At 47.5% G+C, this 11,198-nt stretch overlaps 1 protein-coding gene across 2 annotated transcripts in view; it reads left to right on the top strand.

The window, feature by feature from the left end:
- Nucleotides 1–6,767: 6,767 nt before the first annotated feature.
- The window catches only part of ZNHIT3 (zinc finger, HIT-type containing 3), a 7,764-nt gene continuing 3,333 nt past the window's right edge, over nucleotides 6,768–11,198 (top strand). The window contains exons 1-3 of one of the 2 annotated variants that reach the window (XM_008578516.1): nucleotides 6,770–6,928; nucleotides 7,051–7,082; nucleotides 10,879–10,965. In XM_008578516.1, the coding sequence (XP_008576738.1) occupies nucleotides 6,843–6,928; nucleotides 7,051–7,082; nucleotides 10,879–10,965 (205 nt within the window). In that variant the 5' untranslated portion in view covers nucleotides 6,770–6,842. Of the gene's footprint in view, nucleotides 6,929–7,050; nucleotides 7,083–10,878; nucleotides 10,966–11,198 lie in introns of both variants that reach the window. The other variant, XM_008578517.1, reaches the window with a different exon arrangement.

Here is an 11,198-nt window from a genome sequence, read left to right as displayed (position 1 = left end):
TTGCTCCCGCACCCCGCTCAGCCAGTGAGCGCGAACCGGTCTGTATGTGGGATCGAACATACAGGGATCGAACCCTCGGGCAGGAGCGCCGCCGCGCTTCCCAAGCGGCGCACTATCCAGTGCGCCACCGGGCCGGCCCTCTCTCTCTATTTTTTTCTTCTTCATCAGTCTGGCTAGAGATTTATCAATTTTACTGTTTTTTCTCCAAAGAGCCAGGTTTTGGTTTTATTGATTTTCTATCTTTTCTGCTTTATTGATTTCTGCTTTTGGTTGTATTTTTTCCTAGTCTCTTAATGAGGGAGCTTAGATCATTTATTTGAGACTTCTTTTTTTCTAACATAAGAGTGTTTCTCAACATCAGCACTGCTGGCATTTGGGGCCAGATAATTCTTTGTTGTGGGGGCTTTCTTATGCATTGGAGGATGTTTAGTAACATCTCTGGCCTCTAACCACGAGACATCAGTAGCACCCCTTGCATAGTTGTGACAATCAATGTCTTCAGACATTGCCAATGTCCTGGGGATGGGGGGATTGTTCCTGGTTGAGAACTACCTTTATAATAGTCACTTAATGTTATAAACTTCAGCTATGTCCTAAAAATTTTGACGTATTTTTTCATTCAGTTAAAAATGCATTTTTTAGTTTCCTTTGTGATTTCCTCTTTGACTCATACATTATTTTGAAGTGTATTTTTTTAGTTTCCAAATATTTGGGGATTTTCCAGAAATATTTCTGTTACTGATTTTCTAATTTAATTCTGTTGTACTCAGAGGACATGTTTTGTGTGGTTTCAAATCTTTTAAATTTGCGGCTGGCTGGTTAGTTCAGTTGGTTGAAGCGCATCGTTACAACATTGAGGTCACATGTTCATATCCCTGTATCAGCCAGACACACACACACACACACACACACACTCACACACACCAAATCTTTTAAATTTGTTGACATGTGTTTTATGGTCCTGTATATAGTCTATATTAAGTAAGTTCAGTGTGCACTTGAAAATAATGTATATCCTGGTGTTCTGGGATGGAGTTGTCTATAAATGTCAATGGGGTTGGTAGTGTTGTTCAAGTATTATTATTTTTTTGTGTGCGTGTGGCTGGCACGGAGATCTGAACCCTTGACCTTGATGTTATCAGCACTGTGTTCTAAGCAACTGAGCTAACTGGCCAGACCTCAAGTCTTTTATATCCTCACCCATTTTCTCTCTACCATCTTTACTGAGAGAGGAATCTCCAACGATAATTGGGGATTTGTCTACTTCTCCTTTTGGGTCTATCTGTTTTTGCTTTATGTATTTTGAAACTCTGTTATTAGACACATAACACATTTAGGATAGTTATATCTTCTTGATGGATTGAAACCTTTATGAATTGTTCCTCTTTATCTTAGGAACATTCTTTATTTTGAAATCTGCTTTGTCTCATAGTAATATAACTACTCCAGCTTCCTCTTTTTTTTTTTTTAATGGCAGCTTGCCAGTACAGGGAGCTGAACCCTTGACTTTGGTGTCGTCAGCACCATGCTCTAACCAACTGAACTAACCGGTCAGTACACCAGCTTCCTTTTGACTAGTGTTTGCATGGTATATATTTTTCATATTTTAACTTTGAACCAGCCTGTGTCTTTATACTTAACATGAATTCCTTGGGTTTTTTTTTTGTTTGTTTGTTTTTAAAGATGACCGGTAAGGGGATCTTAACCCTTGACTTGGTGTTGTCAGCACCACGCTCTCCCAAGTGAGCTAACCGGCCATCCCTATATGGGATCCGAACCCGGGGCCTTGGTGTTATCAGCACCACACTCTCCCGAGTGAGCCACGGGCCGGCCCCAAATTCCTTGTAAATAACAGTTGGCTCTTGCATTTTTATCCAATCTGGCAATACCTGTCTTTTAATTAGGTGTTTAGAAACCATTTACATGTAATGTAATTATTGATATGGATGGGTTTAAATTTATCATCTTGCTATTTCTTTTTATTTGTCTTATTTGCTTTTTTTCCTCTTTCCCTGCCTTCTCTGGGATTGAGTATCTTCTGACCCCATTTTACCTCCACCTTTATGAAAGTAATAATGTTATGCACACATGTAGTGCAAGAATCTTACCCAGTAACTTCTATTTCCCCTATTGTTTTTGCTATTGTCTTCATATATTTAACTTTACATGTGCTACAGACTCCACAATGTACTATTTTCTTTAAAGAGTTGGTTATCATTTAAAGAGACAGAAAAATGGAAAAAATGTTTTTCTAATATACTATATGTTTACAGTTTCTGTTGCTTCTTTTTGTAGATCCAGATTTCCATCTGGTATCATTTTCCTTTTCGCCGAATAACGTTTCTTGTAGTGCAGATCTGCTGGTGAATAATTCTTATGGTTTTTGTTTGTCTGAAAAATCTTTATTTTGTCCTCACTTTGAAAGGATGGGGAAACACCAAGGTCTATGATTTGATCCCTGTGCTGGCCAGCCGCCAAAAAGAAAGGAAAAAACAAAAAAAGGATAGGGAAGGAAACATGGGGTCTCAGTTTCTCTTCCCTGCTCCTCACTGAGCAGACCTCCTATGTATCTCTGTCACGTGGGAAGTAGAGATAAGAAATCCATGAAAAAGTTATAACATCAAGGTCAAGGGTTTGTATTCCCATATTGGCCAGCTGCCAAAACAAATAAACTAAAAATAGAAGTTCATGAAAGGCCCAGAGCTCCACTCTCAGTCCACATGGGACCTTTAGAAGCTTCTTGGAGAATCTAGTTTGGTAATCCTGGCTTTTTTGATCTCTGTGTGTCCTAGGGAATGTAAAGTGGGAGATCTGTGTGGATTTGCAAGTGAGAGAGGGTGTGAGAAAAGAAGTGTGGGGTTGTGGGCCGCAGGGTGTGCTCAGGAAGCAAAGGTGACCTCTATTGTCTGTGCTCTCCCAACAGTTCTGGGATTGTGGAGAAAGCATTTATTCTGTATCCCCTTTGTTGTTTGGAAGTTCTCCTTGAACTCTAACTGTAGACCATACTGTCATTGTCTGGAGTTGGGGGATGGATATAATTTCATGACTGTAACATGCAGAGAGTTGGAAAGCAATTAGTTGGGTCCACCCCACCAGCACCTCAGGCCTCTTTCTGACTCCCACCAGCAACCTCACTCATTTTAGCACCCGAGCTACTCCGTGGAAGTAAGCAGGTGAGAAGGTGGCAGCGGTCCCCTAGACAGCCCACCATAGCTGCCTTCTTCTGGTGCTGGCCCTGGCTCCTTCTAGCTCTGGGAAGAAATGGAGGCGTTAGAGCGGCAGAAAGAACCCGAGATTTAGCAGAGCGCAACCTTATTAACGTAGGGCCTCTCTGAGGAGGGGGACACACGGCTCATGTGGGAGATTAGATCGATCCACCCGTCCAACACGGTGGCTGGTGAAGGTACAAGGTGGTGGATCGCGCCTTAGCTCCTAACCCACAAGCTCCTGAAGAGCCTCCAGCTGGAATCCCGGACTGCTGGGATTGCGGGACGGTGGGCACCGCGGAGCTGCCCCCGGACAGCCAGTCTCATACGGAGCCCTCGGTTGGCGCAGGACGGCTTTCCGCAGGAGACACCGCTCCCCATGTGGTCGCCCGCTTCGCCCCGGCGCTCTCTGCGCACTTTGCCGCCACCTGGCTGTGCTCTAGGGGCCTGGACTTGCTCCTGCCCGCGCGGCCACACAGCCCAGCCTCCCGCGCCAGGTGCGGTGCGGCGCGGCTCGGGCTCCAGCCCGACTCCAGCGCCAGCCTCGACCGGGAGCGCCCTCTGGCGGTGCTGGGCGCCGGCCCGGGGCTCCGCGCGGCTCCAGACCTGAGTGTTGGGCTCCCGCTGACCGCGCTGCAAGGAGCCTGCCAGACCTGGACGGGTCTGGTGGGTGTTCGGAAAGAGCCAGGAGGCCGCCAAGGGCGGCCGCGTTAGTGTGGACATCTGTTTGCTGAGCCTGGAGTCACCTTTTCCGGACTGGCCACTGCCTGGAGGAGGTATAGCAGGCTTCTTGGTGTCCCCAACCTCACTGCCATCTCTAGCTGAGCCCACCTCCTCTCCTGGGCACTGGAGGAGGCGGGAGTGCGGCGGTCCACGCAAACGGGAGAGCATCCGGAATAGAGGGGGGTGCACCTTCACCGGGTGGGATGTGCGTGGGAGGAACTCTAGAAAATGTCCCTGCTTTTCCTGGAATCGCCATCTCTCGACTCGCATGCAGGGAAGTCAGAGAGGTTCGGATGCGGGTGGGGTGAGGTTGAATCCCTGAAAATTGCTGGGACTCTCCTGGCCTCGGTTTTCACACTCAACTCACTGGACAAATCTGGAGCGGGCAGTGGCGATGTCCTTCCTAGTGGGTGTATTTCTACCGGTGCCAGACAGGGCACGGGATTCAAGTGTGGCCCTGGACAGGTCACTGGCCTTTTCTGGCCTTCCCAGGTAAGCTTAGACCTTGAAAGAGGCTTTGGTTTCAAACCAGCTGTGGTCATGTTACAGGTAACATCATTAGCCCATCCTGTTCCAATGCAAGCTGCTGAATATTTCTGTACCCTACAGCTCTATGATCACAGGCTTGTGCTCATGTAAGCAAAAACCACAGGCTGCTAGCTCCCAGCTTTTTAACCATACTTCCTGCCCTTGTACCCAGAAGTAATGAAGGCCTTACCTAAAGCTTGTTCAAAATTATGCCTGTAAGGAAAGTTTTATGCTTTGCTAACTTGCATATTTTAGCTTTTGTAAACCAGCTGTGCTTGCTCTTTCAAAACATCTTGTGTGCCTTACAAGATGTCACTAGTTAACAACTCAAGGTTAAACATAAGTAACACTATTTTGTAAAAACATCTATTTTGATTCGTCTCAAGGACAGTAGGGAGGGGGTAGGATGGTCAGAAAGTCCTGACCAAGGACTGTCGGAGAGTCCCTTAGTCCCTGAGTGCCTGCCAAACGCTAACCACAAAAATTAGCTTATGTATACAAGGCTTGCTTGCATTGGCTAAAACAAAACAAGCAATCACCCGATCGCACCCCACTAAGCATAAAAACCGAAAGTAAATCAGGCTCGCCCCCGCAGTTTGAATTGGCTGCTGCGGTCCCGGCCGGAATAAATCTTTAACACTCCCTTCCGAGTGTGTCTCCTTTGAAACTCGGCTATAACAGTCACAACTGTTGAGGAATACGAGGAACGCTGCGGGTAACCGGGTCAGTATGAACGCGACTTGGATTGCAGTCCCCGGGTCTTGGGTGGAGGCTGGAGGCGGGGGCAGCTGCATGAGGGGACAGGTAGGCGGCCAGAGGGGTCCTGCTACTTCAGCACCGAGGACCGGACAGCGCCCTCGGGGCCGCCCCGCGACTCCAAAGGAGGGACTGTCGCTCACTTTGCACTCCTGTGGCCGACAGAGGCAGACGGCAGAACCGTGTTGGAGGGGCCTCACCTTCGGGACGCGGGCCTCGAGTGGTCCTGCGTTCATAGGGTTGGGACCAGAGATGCAGGAGAGTTAGACTCTGGGTATCACGTAAACAACTTTCTGTAGCGCTTCAGATTATAAAACTTTTTACACAGCGTCTCCTCTCTGCCTTACAACAGCCCAGGAAAGCAGGCACAAACCTCCCCTTTAATAAATGAGGGAACTCAGAGTGGGTAACCGACCCCTCCCAGTCATACAGACCGGGGGTGGGGGGAGGGGAGGGGTCGAGCCAAGACTCGAACCAGCCTCGGTTGTAGCAGATCCATACGCTCAGACGGAGACGGTCGTGGGGCGCCCTTATTGAAGCAGGACCCAGGAAGCTGAAAAGCCAGCACAGAAGATAAGGCACTTGGGGGTGAGGGCGCCTCATGGCCCGGGGCCAAGCGCAGGTGCAGTGGGAGCTGTGGTTAGGCTGGGCCACGCCTAGGGCTGCGAGGAGCGAGGCTCCTAAAAGACGTGACTTTCTCTATTCCTCTCCAGTCTGCGGTGGCAGTCAAGGCCCATCATAGCCAGCTATTCAGACTCGTCTGCCCAGGATCCTAGCCTTCGGGCCAGAGGCTACTCATTCGCTTTCTGGTCAGTCCATCCCACCAGGGCTGTGACTAGGGTGAGGCGAGTGAAGAGCCCGGGTGCAAATCGTAAGGAGCACTCACTTTCAGGTCGTGCAAGTGCAGGCTCGCACCGGCACGACCCTAACAGTGAGTCTTCCCTCCTTCCCTTCCCCGTCCTGCCTTCATTCTAACCCTTAAGTTCCCAGAAAACGAAGACCGAGTCTTCTAGTCCCCCGGGGGGGGACTGCCTGGGCAGTGCAGGGCTCAAAGTTGGAGCTCAATGAACTGTCGTCAGTGGCCAAGCCTCATCCTTCTTTTCTCTACAAAAAATGACCTAGGCTGGGAAGGGCAGGTTCCTGTGAGCCACGTGATCCAGCCGATTCTGCTTTGGCCAGTGTTTGGACATTTGCCAGAATAAAGCAGATGACATGGGTGGGAGAACCCAATGCCCACGCAAGATTGAGAAAGTCGGAGCCGGAAGGTAGAGGACGTTTTGTCCCACCCATTCTTTTCACATGAAGGTCAACAGACTTGGAGAATGGCGATGACTTACTTCAAGTCACACAGACACGTCAGGGCAGGGACATGGCTACATAACGAGTTCTTCGACGACGTGACCTAATTAGGGTTTTTTCCCCTGGGACACAGCTGCCCGATGAGTATCGAGTGTATCGATGCTCTACTTATGAGGACTGGAACGGTGAGAAGGATCAATCTATTGCTTTTGACTGCCAGTAAATGCTGCGCGCTGATTGGTCCCGGTTTAGGAAGCGGAAGGAAGGGCGTGCAGGAGCACTCGGCTTGAGACGGGGGCGCCGGCGTGGGAACCAGTGTTCGGGGAGAACATGGAGTCGCTCAGTTGTGGCACCGTCGTCTGCGTGGTCTGCTTGGAGAAACCCAAATACCGCTGCCCGGCCTGCCGCGTGCCCTAGTGAGCAGCGAGGTCGTGGGAGCACGAGGATCCGGCCGGGGCGGGAGGCCGGGCGGGGGCAGGAGGGCTAGGGCCCGCGAAGCCTTGGGGGCTGACGTGGCTTGTGGTCTCTGTTATTACAGCTGCTCAGTGACCTGCTTTCGGAAGCACAAAGGTAAGGTCCCAGCGGCCCCACCTCAGCTCTCTGCCCCCTGCTTGCGAGGACCAGCTCTCACGCCCCGCCGCATCTCAGGGACGTGGATCCCTGGGGCTGCTCTTCCTCTGGGCTTTGCCGCGCCTCGTCCCATCAGAGCCCCTCAGCCCTCCCAGCCTTTCCTGCCTCGGGTCGCCGCTCGTTCTGTGGGAGCCGTGCTTCCTCGGGCTTGATTTCTGGTGTCCTGGATCTCTCCCTGTGCGGGACCTCTGCCTGTAAATGCCTCTCAGGATTTTGAACGTTCAAAGACCTTTTTTTTCCCCCTACCCTGCCTTTCTTCCTGCGTGCCACTCTTTTTCTTCTTTGCAAATAGTCGACTGCTTTTGCCATAAAAGCCTACCCTAGCTGTTTCTTCATCCTAGCATCTCACCGTTTGGCAGAAACTGCGCTGGCTAATGTTAACAAGAACATTTTCTTTCTTTTAAATAATGGCTTGAAACCTAGGTCAAGGGTTCGGATCTCCATACCGGACAGCCGCGCGGGGGGGGGGGGGGGAGGCTTGTTAGAAATAATGAGGTAGATCAGTTTACAATAAGGAGAGAAGTCCTTGGTTGAACAGAACGAAATAAGTTCTGTGTATGATGTGAGCACATTTTTGTACAATTAAAAAGTGCTGTTTATTTGTGTATATGCATCCAAATACATTGATTGTACATCTACTTATCAAATCTATAAATACTGTCTTTAAGATGTGTGGTTATAGGCCGGCCCGTGGCTCACTCGGGAGAGTGCGGTGCTGATAACACCAAGGCCGCAGGTTCGGATCCTATATAGGGATGGCCGGTTTGCTCACTGGCTGAGCGTGGTGCTGACAACACCAAGCCAAGGGTTGAGATCCCCTTACCGGTCATCTTTTAAAAAAAAAAAAAAAAAAAAAGATGTGTGGTTACGAAACCAACATGTCCCTGTAGAAAATTCATTTATCACTCTCTGGTTGCTTCTTTATATTTGGTGAATTTGCAATTTTAAAATTAGTCACATATGTTTTTTGAAAGTAAAATAAATTTCTGCGTTTAATTTTAAAAAGTCCCAGTATTTTAGAACGCAAAACTCATTAGACAATTCTACCACCCAGTAAATATTACAATTAGAAGTTTGACGTAGATTATTTCAGATTATTTTCATTCTTGGATATATAGAGGACTCTTTTTTTAGCTCTCAGAATCTCAGCAATGAGATTATACTACTCGACAACATCCTTATTTGATTTTTACAGTGTATGTTGGGCATTTTAAACAACCAGTGCATGCAATTCTAGCTGATTGATATGGTTGAAATGACTAATATTTATAAAACCAGCCCCCATTGGTGGATATTTGAGTTGTTTTGCTTTCATTGCTGCTACAGTCGGTGTTAAAGCGGTATTTAATAAAGAATCATTTCTCCCAAGAATCTCTAACAGTCACATCTGTTGAACACTTCATTTGTCATCTTTCTTGATTCCTATGAATATCTATTGTGCTTGATGTCTCCCGTCTTGATATTCTCCTGTTGACTGGCGAGATATCTTCCTGCTCTCTGGGGTTCTTTCCTTACTGTGTTTTTTTGTTTGTTTGTTTGGCAGTTGACTAGTAGGGAGATCCGAACCCTTGACCTTGGTGTTATAAGACTGCGTTCTAATCAACAGAATAATCGGCCAGCCCTGCCCTTTTCTTTAGGTTTTTTTTTAAAAATCGTAACTCATTTATTTACTTATTTTTTAAGAAAGCAGTAAAAGGCTGCAAGAGGACTTGACAAGGTTGTCAGTGGCTTTTTTTTTCTTTGCTGTCCTCCTTTTCTGAATGCTGTTTCTCAGTCTTTTACTGGATTCTCTCCCTTTACCTGCCTGCTAAACTCGTTCTTCAGATTCTGTCCTTGACCTTATTCATGGGTGATTTCTTTCACTTCTGTAACTTTCTTCCTTTTTTTCTTTTTTACTGACACTCAAATCTATAGCTTCAACCTCTTTTTGAGCCACTAGAAACAAATATCTGTTTGGGGGTCGGGTGCTACTAACCCTGAAGATTCACCTCTCCTTCATTCCCTCCTGCTGTGTTCCTTACATGTATAGGACAATTTTAGAGTTGGATTTGGGCAACTCTAAGGGCAAAATTCTGCCTCTGCCATTTACTAGCTATGAACCTTGGGCAAATTTATTACAAGAAAACTTAATCCTTTCATCTGAAAGTGGAATGAACATTTTCCATGTCATAGGTTCTTGGTAAGTGTTCAGTGAAACATTGCATAAGTGTCTGAAACAGTGCTTGGCACTTAGGGAGTGTTCAGTCATTGGCAACTGTTGTAACATGGTTAGAACCTTTTCCCTTTTCACAGCATACTGTCAAGTCTACATTTTAGGTCTTTCTCCAGTCTGGCCCCTCCTTTCTGTCCTTGGAACCCATTTCCATGACCTCATGCTCTGTTGACTCTTATATTAAAGTTCCTCTTTGGTTGTTTTGCCTCTAGTTTTATCCCCTCTAGTCTCTGGTTTATAGCAGTAGGTTTCAAACACTTCCGTCCTCCCCCTTTTCCTAATATCTCTGGAGTATTTTCAAAAGAAACCTTACAGCTCAAGATAGGAAAGTAGAGCTGCTTTGCTGGAAATAGGGTTGAGGGTCTGGGGTCATGAATACTTCCCTCTTACCCTGCAGCCCTGTGGTATCCCTCCAGGAACCCCTAGGGCAGTCAGGAGCTCATTACTGCTGCTGCCAATGTGATTTTTCTGGAAATGCAAATTTGAGCCATTCACTCCCTTGCTGAAAACTCTGTGGTTCTCTAGCATGGAGGGCAATGTTCTTAACCTGGATATTGCTCTCCCTAGGGAGACACATTGTATTTGTTGTCACAGTGACTAAGGAGGGATTGGCTGTACTACTGGTAGTTGGTGCTGGGGCTCAAATGCACATCCTGCAGTGTGTGAGACTATCGTATACCGTTAAAAACTTTCCCACCCTGAATACCAGTAACGCTCTTGCTGAGAATCACTGGTCTTGGGAAGAAAGATGAACCTCCTGTGTTTGGCATTCTTTTGCTCTGGCTTCCTCCTCTTGTACCTCAGCCACCTGCCAGGCCTGCCCTACCAGTGAGCTGGTAGTTGCTCATCACCATCTTCTTGAGCCTGACCTTAGTTTTTCAAGCCTCTGGTCCAGGCATCAAACTTTCCCTCTGCCAGGAATGCTTTTCTTTCTACCTGGCAAAGCCTCCTCCTCTTAGCGTCCTTTTGATCTTATCTCCTGGCTCTCTCAGATGGACTTACACTAGACCCTTCTTACCTTATCCATATCTCTAGCTGTCATTCATAAGAGTAAACCCTTCTGAGGTGGGTGTGGTGACTTTCATCTGTATATTCCCAATGGCACATGGTACATGCAAATTTGGTATCTGAAACTGCTAAGAAAAAATCATTTGATGCTCATTGAAGTTAGTATTGAGAGTCCTGTGAGCTTAGGCAGGGCAGGGACGATGGGGACAGTCATTTGATGCTCATTGAAGTTAGTATTGAGAGTCCTGTGAGCTTAGGCAGGGCAGGGACGATGGGGACAGGCTCTTGGGGTGCATGAGCCCTGCTTCCTCAGCCCTTCTGCCATCTCAGGTCACTCCTGATTTCCTTATAGTGGCCCTGATCTTGATCTTCAATATTCCTCTGCATCCATCTCCACCCCACTCCACCCCTTACCCCATAACACATGCTTCCCACCTAGATGTTGGCTTAGGGGGGAGGTGCAGCCTTGTCACTGAAAGGGAGGTGATGTGTGCCTGAGATTTACATCTCTTTCAGAGCAGTGCAACCCTGAAACTCATCCTGTTGAGAAAAAAATAGGATCAGCTGTTCCTGCAAAAACTATAAGGCCTGTGGAAAACAAAGGTGGGTTGGTTGACTTCAAGCAAACAAACCTAAAAAGGGGTTTCAAAAAGAAAAAGTTGAAAGGAGGGCCAGCCCTTGACTCACTCGGGAGAGTGCAGTGCTGATAACACCAAGGCCATGGGTTCGGATCCCTATATAGGGATGGCTGGTTTGCTCACTGGCTGAGCATGGTCCTGATAACACCAAGCCAAGGGTTAAGATCCCCTTACCGGTCATCTTTTTTTTAAAAAAAA

The sequence above is a fragment of the Galeopterus variegatus genome, unplaced genomic scaffold (genome assembly GCF_000696425.1).
Source record: "Galeopterus variegatus unplaced genomic scaffold, G_variegatus-3.0.2 Scaffold1704, whole genome shotgun sequence".
NCBI lineage: Eukaryota > Metazoa > Chordata > Mammalia > Dermoptera > Cynocephalidae > Galeopterus > Galeopterus variegatus.
Note: the sequence above shows the minus strand (reverse complement) of the source record. Positions and strands in the feature narration are given on the sequence as shown.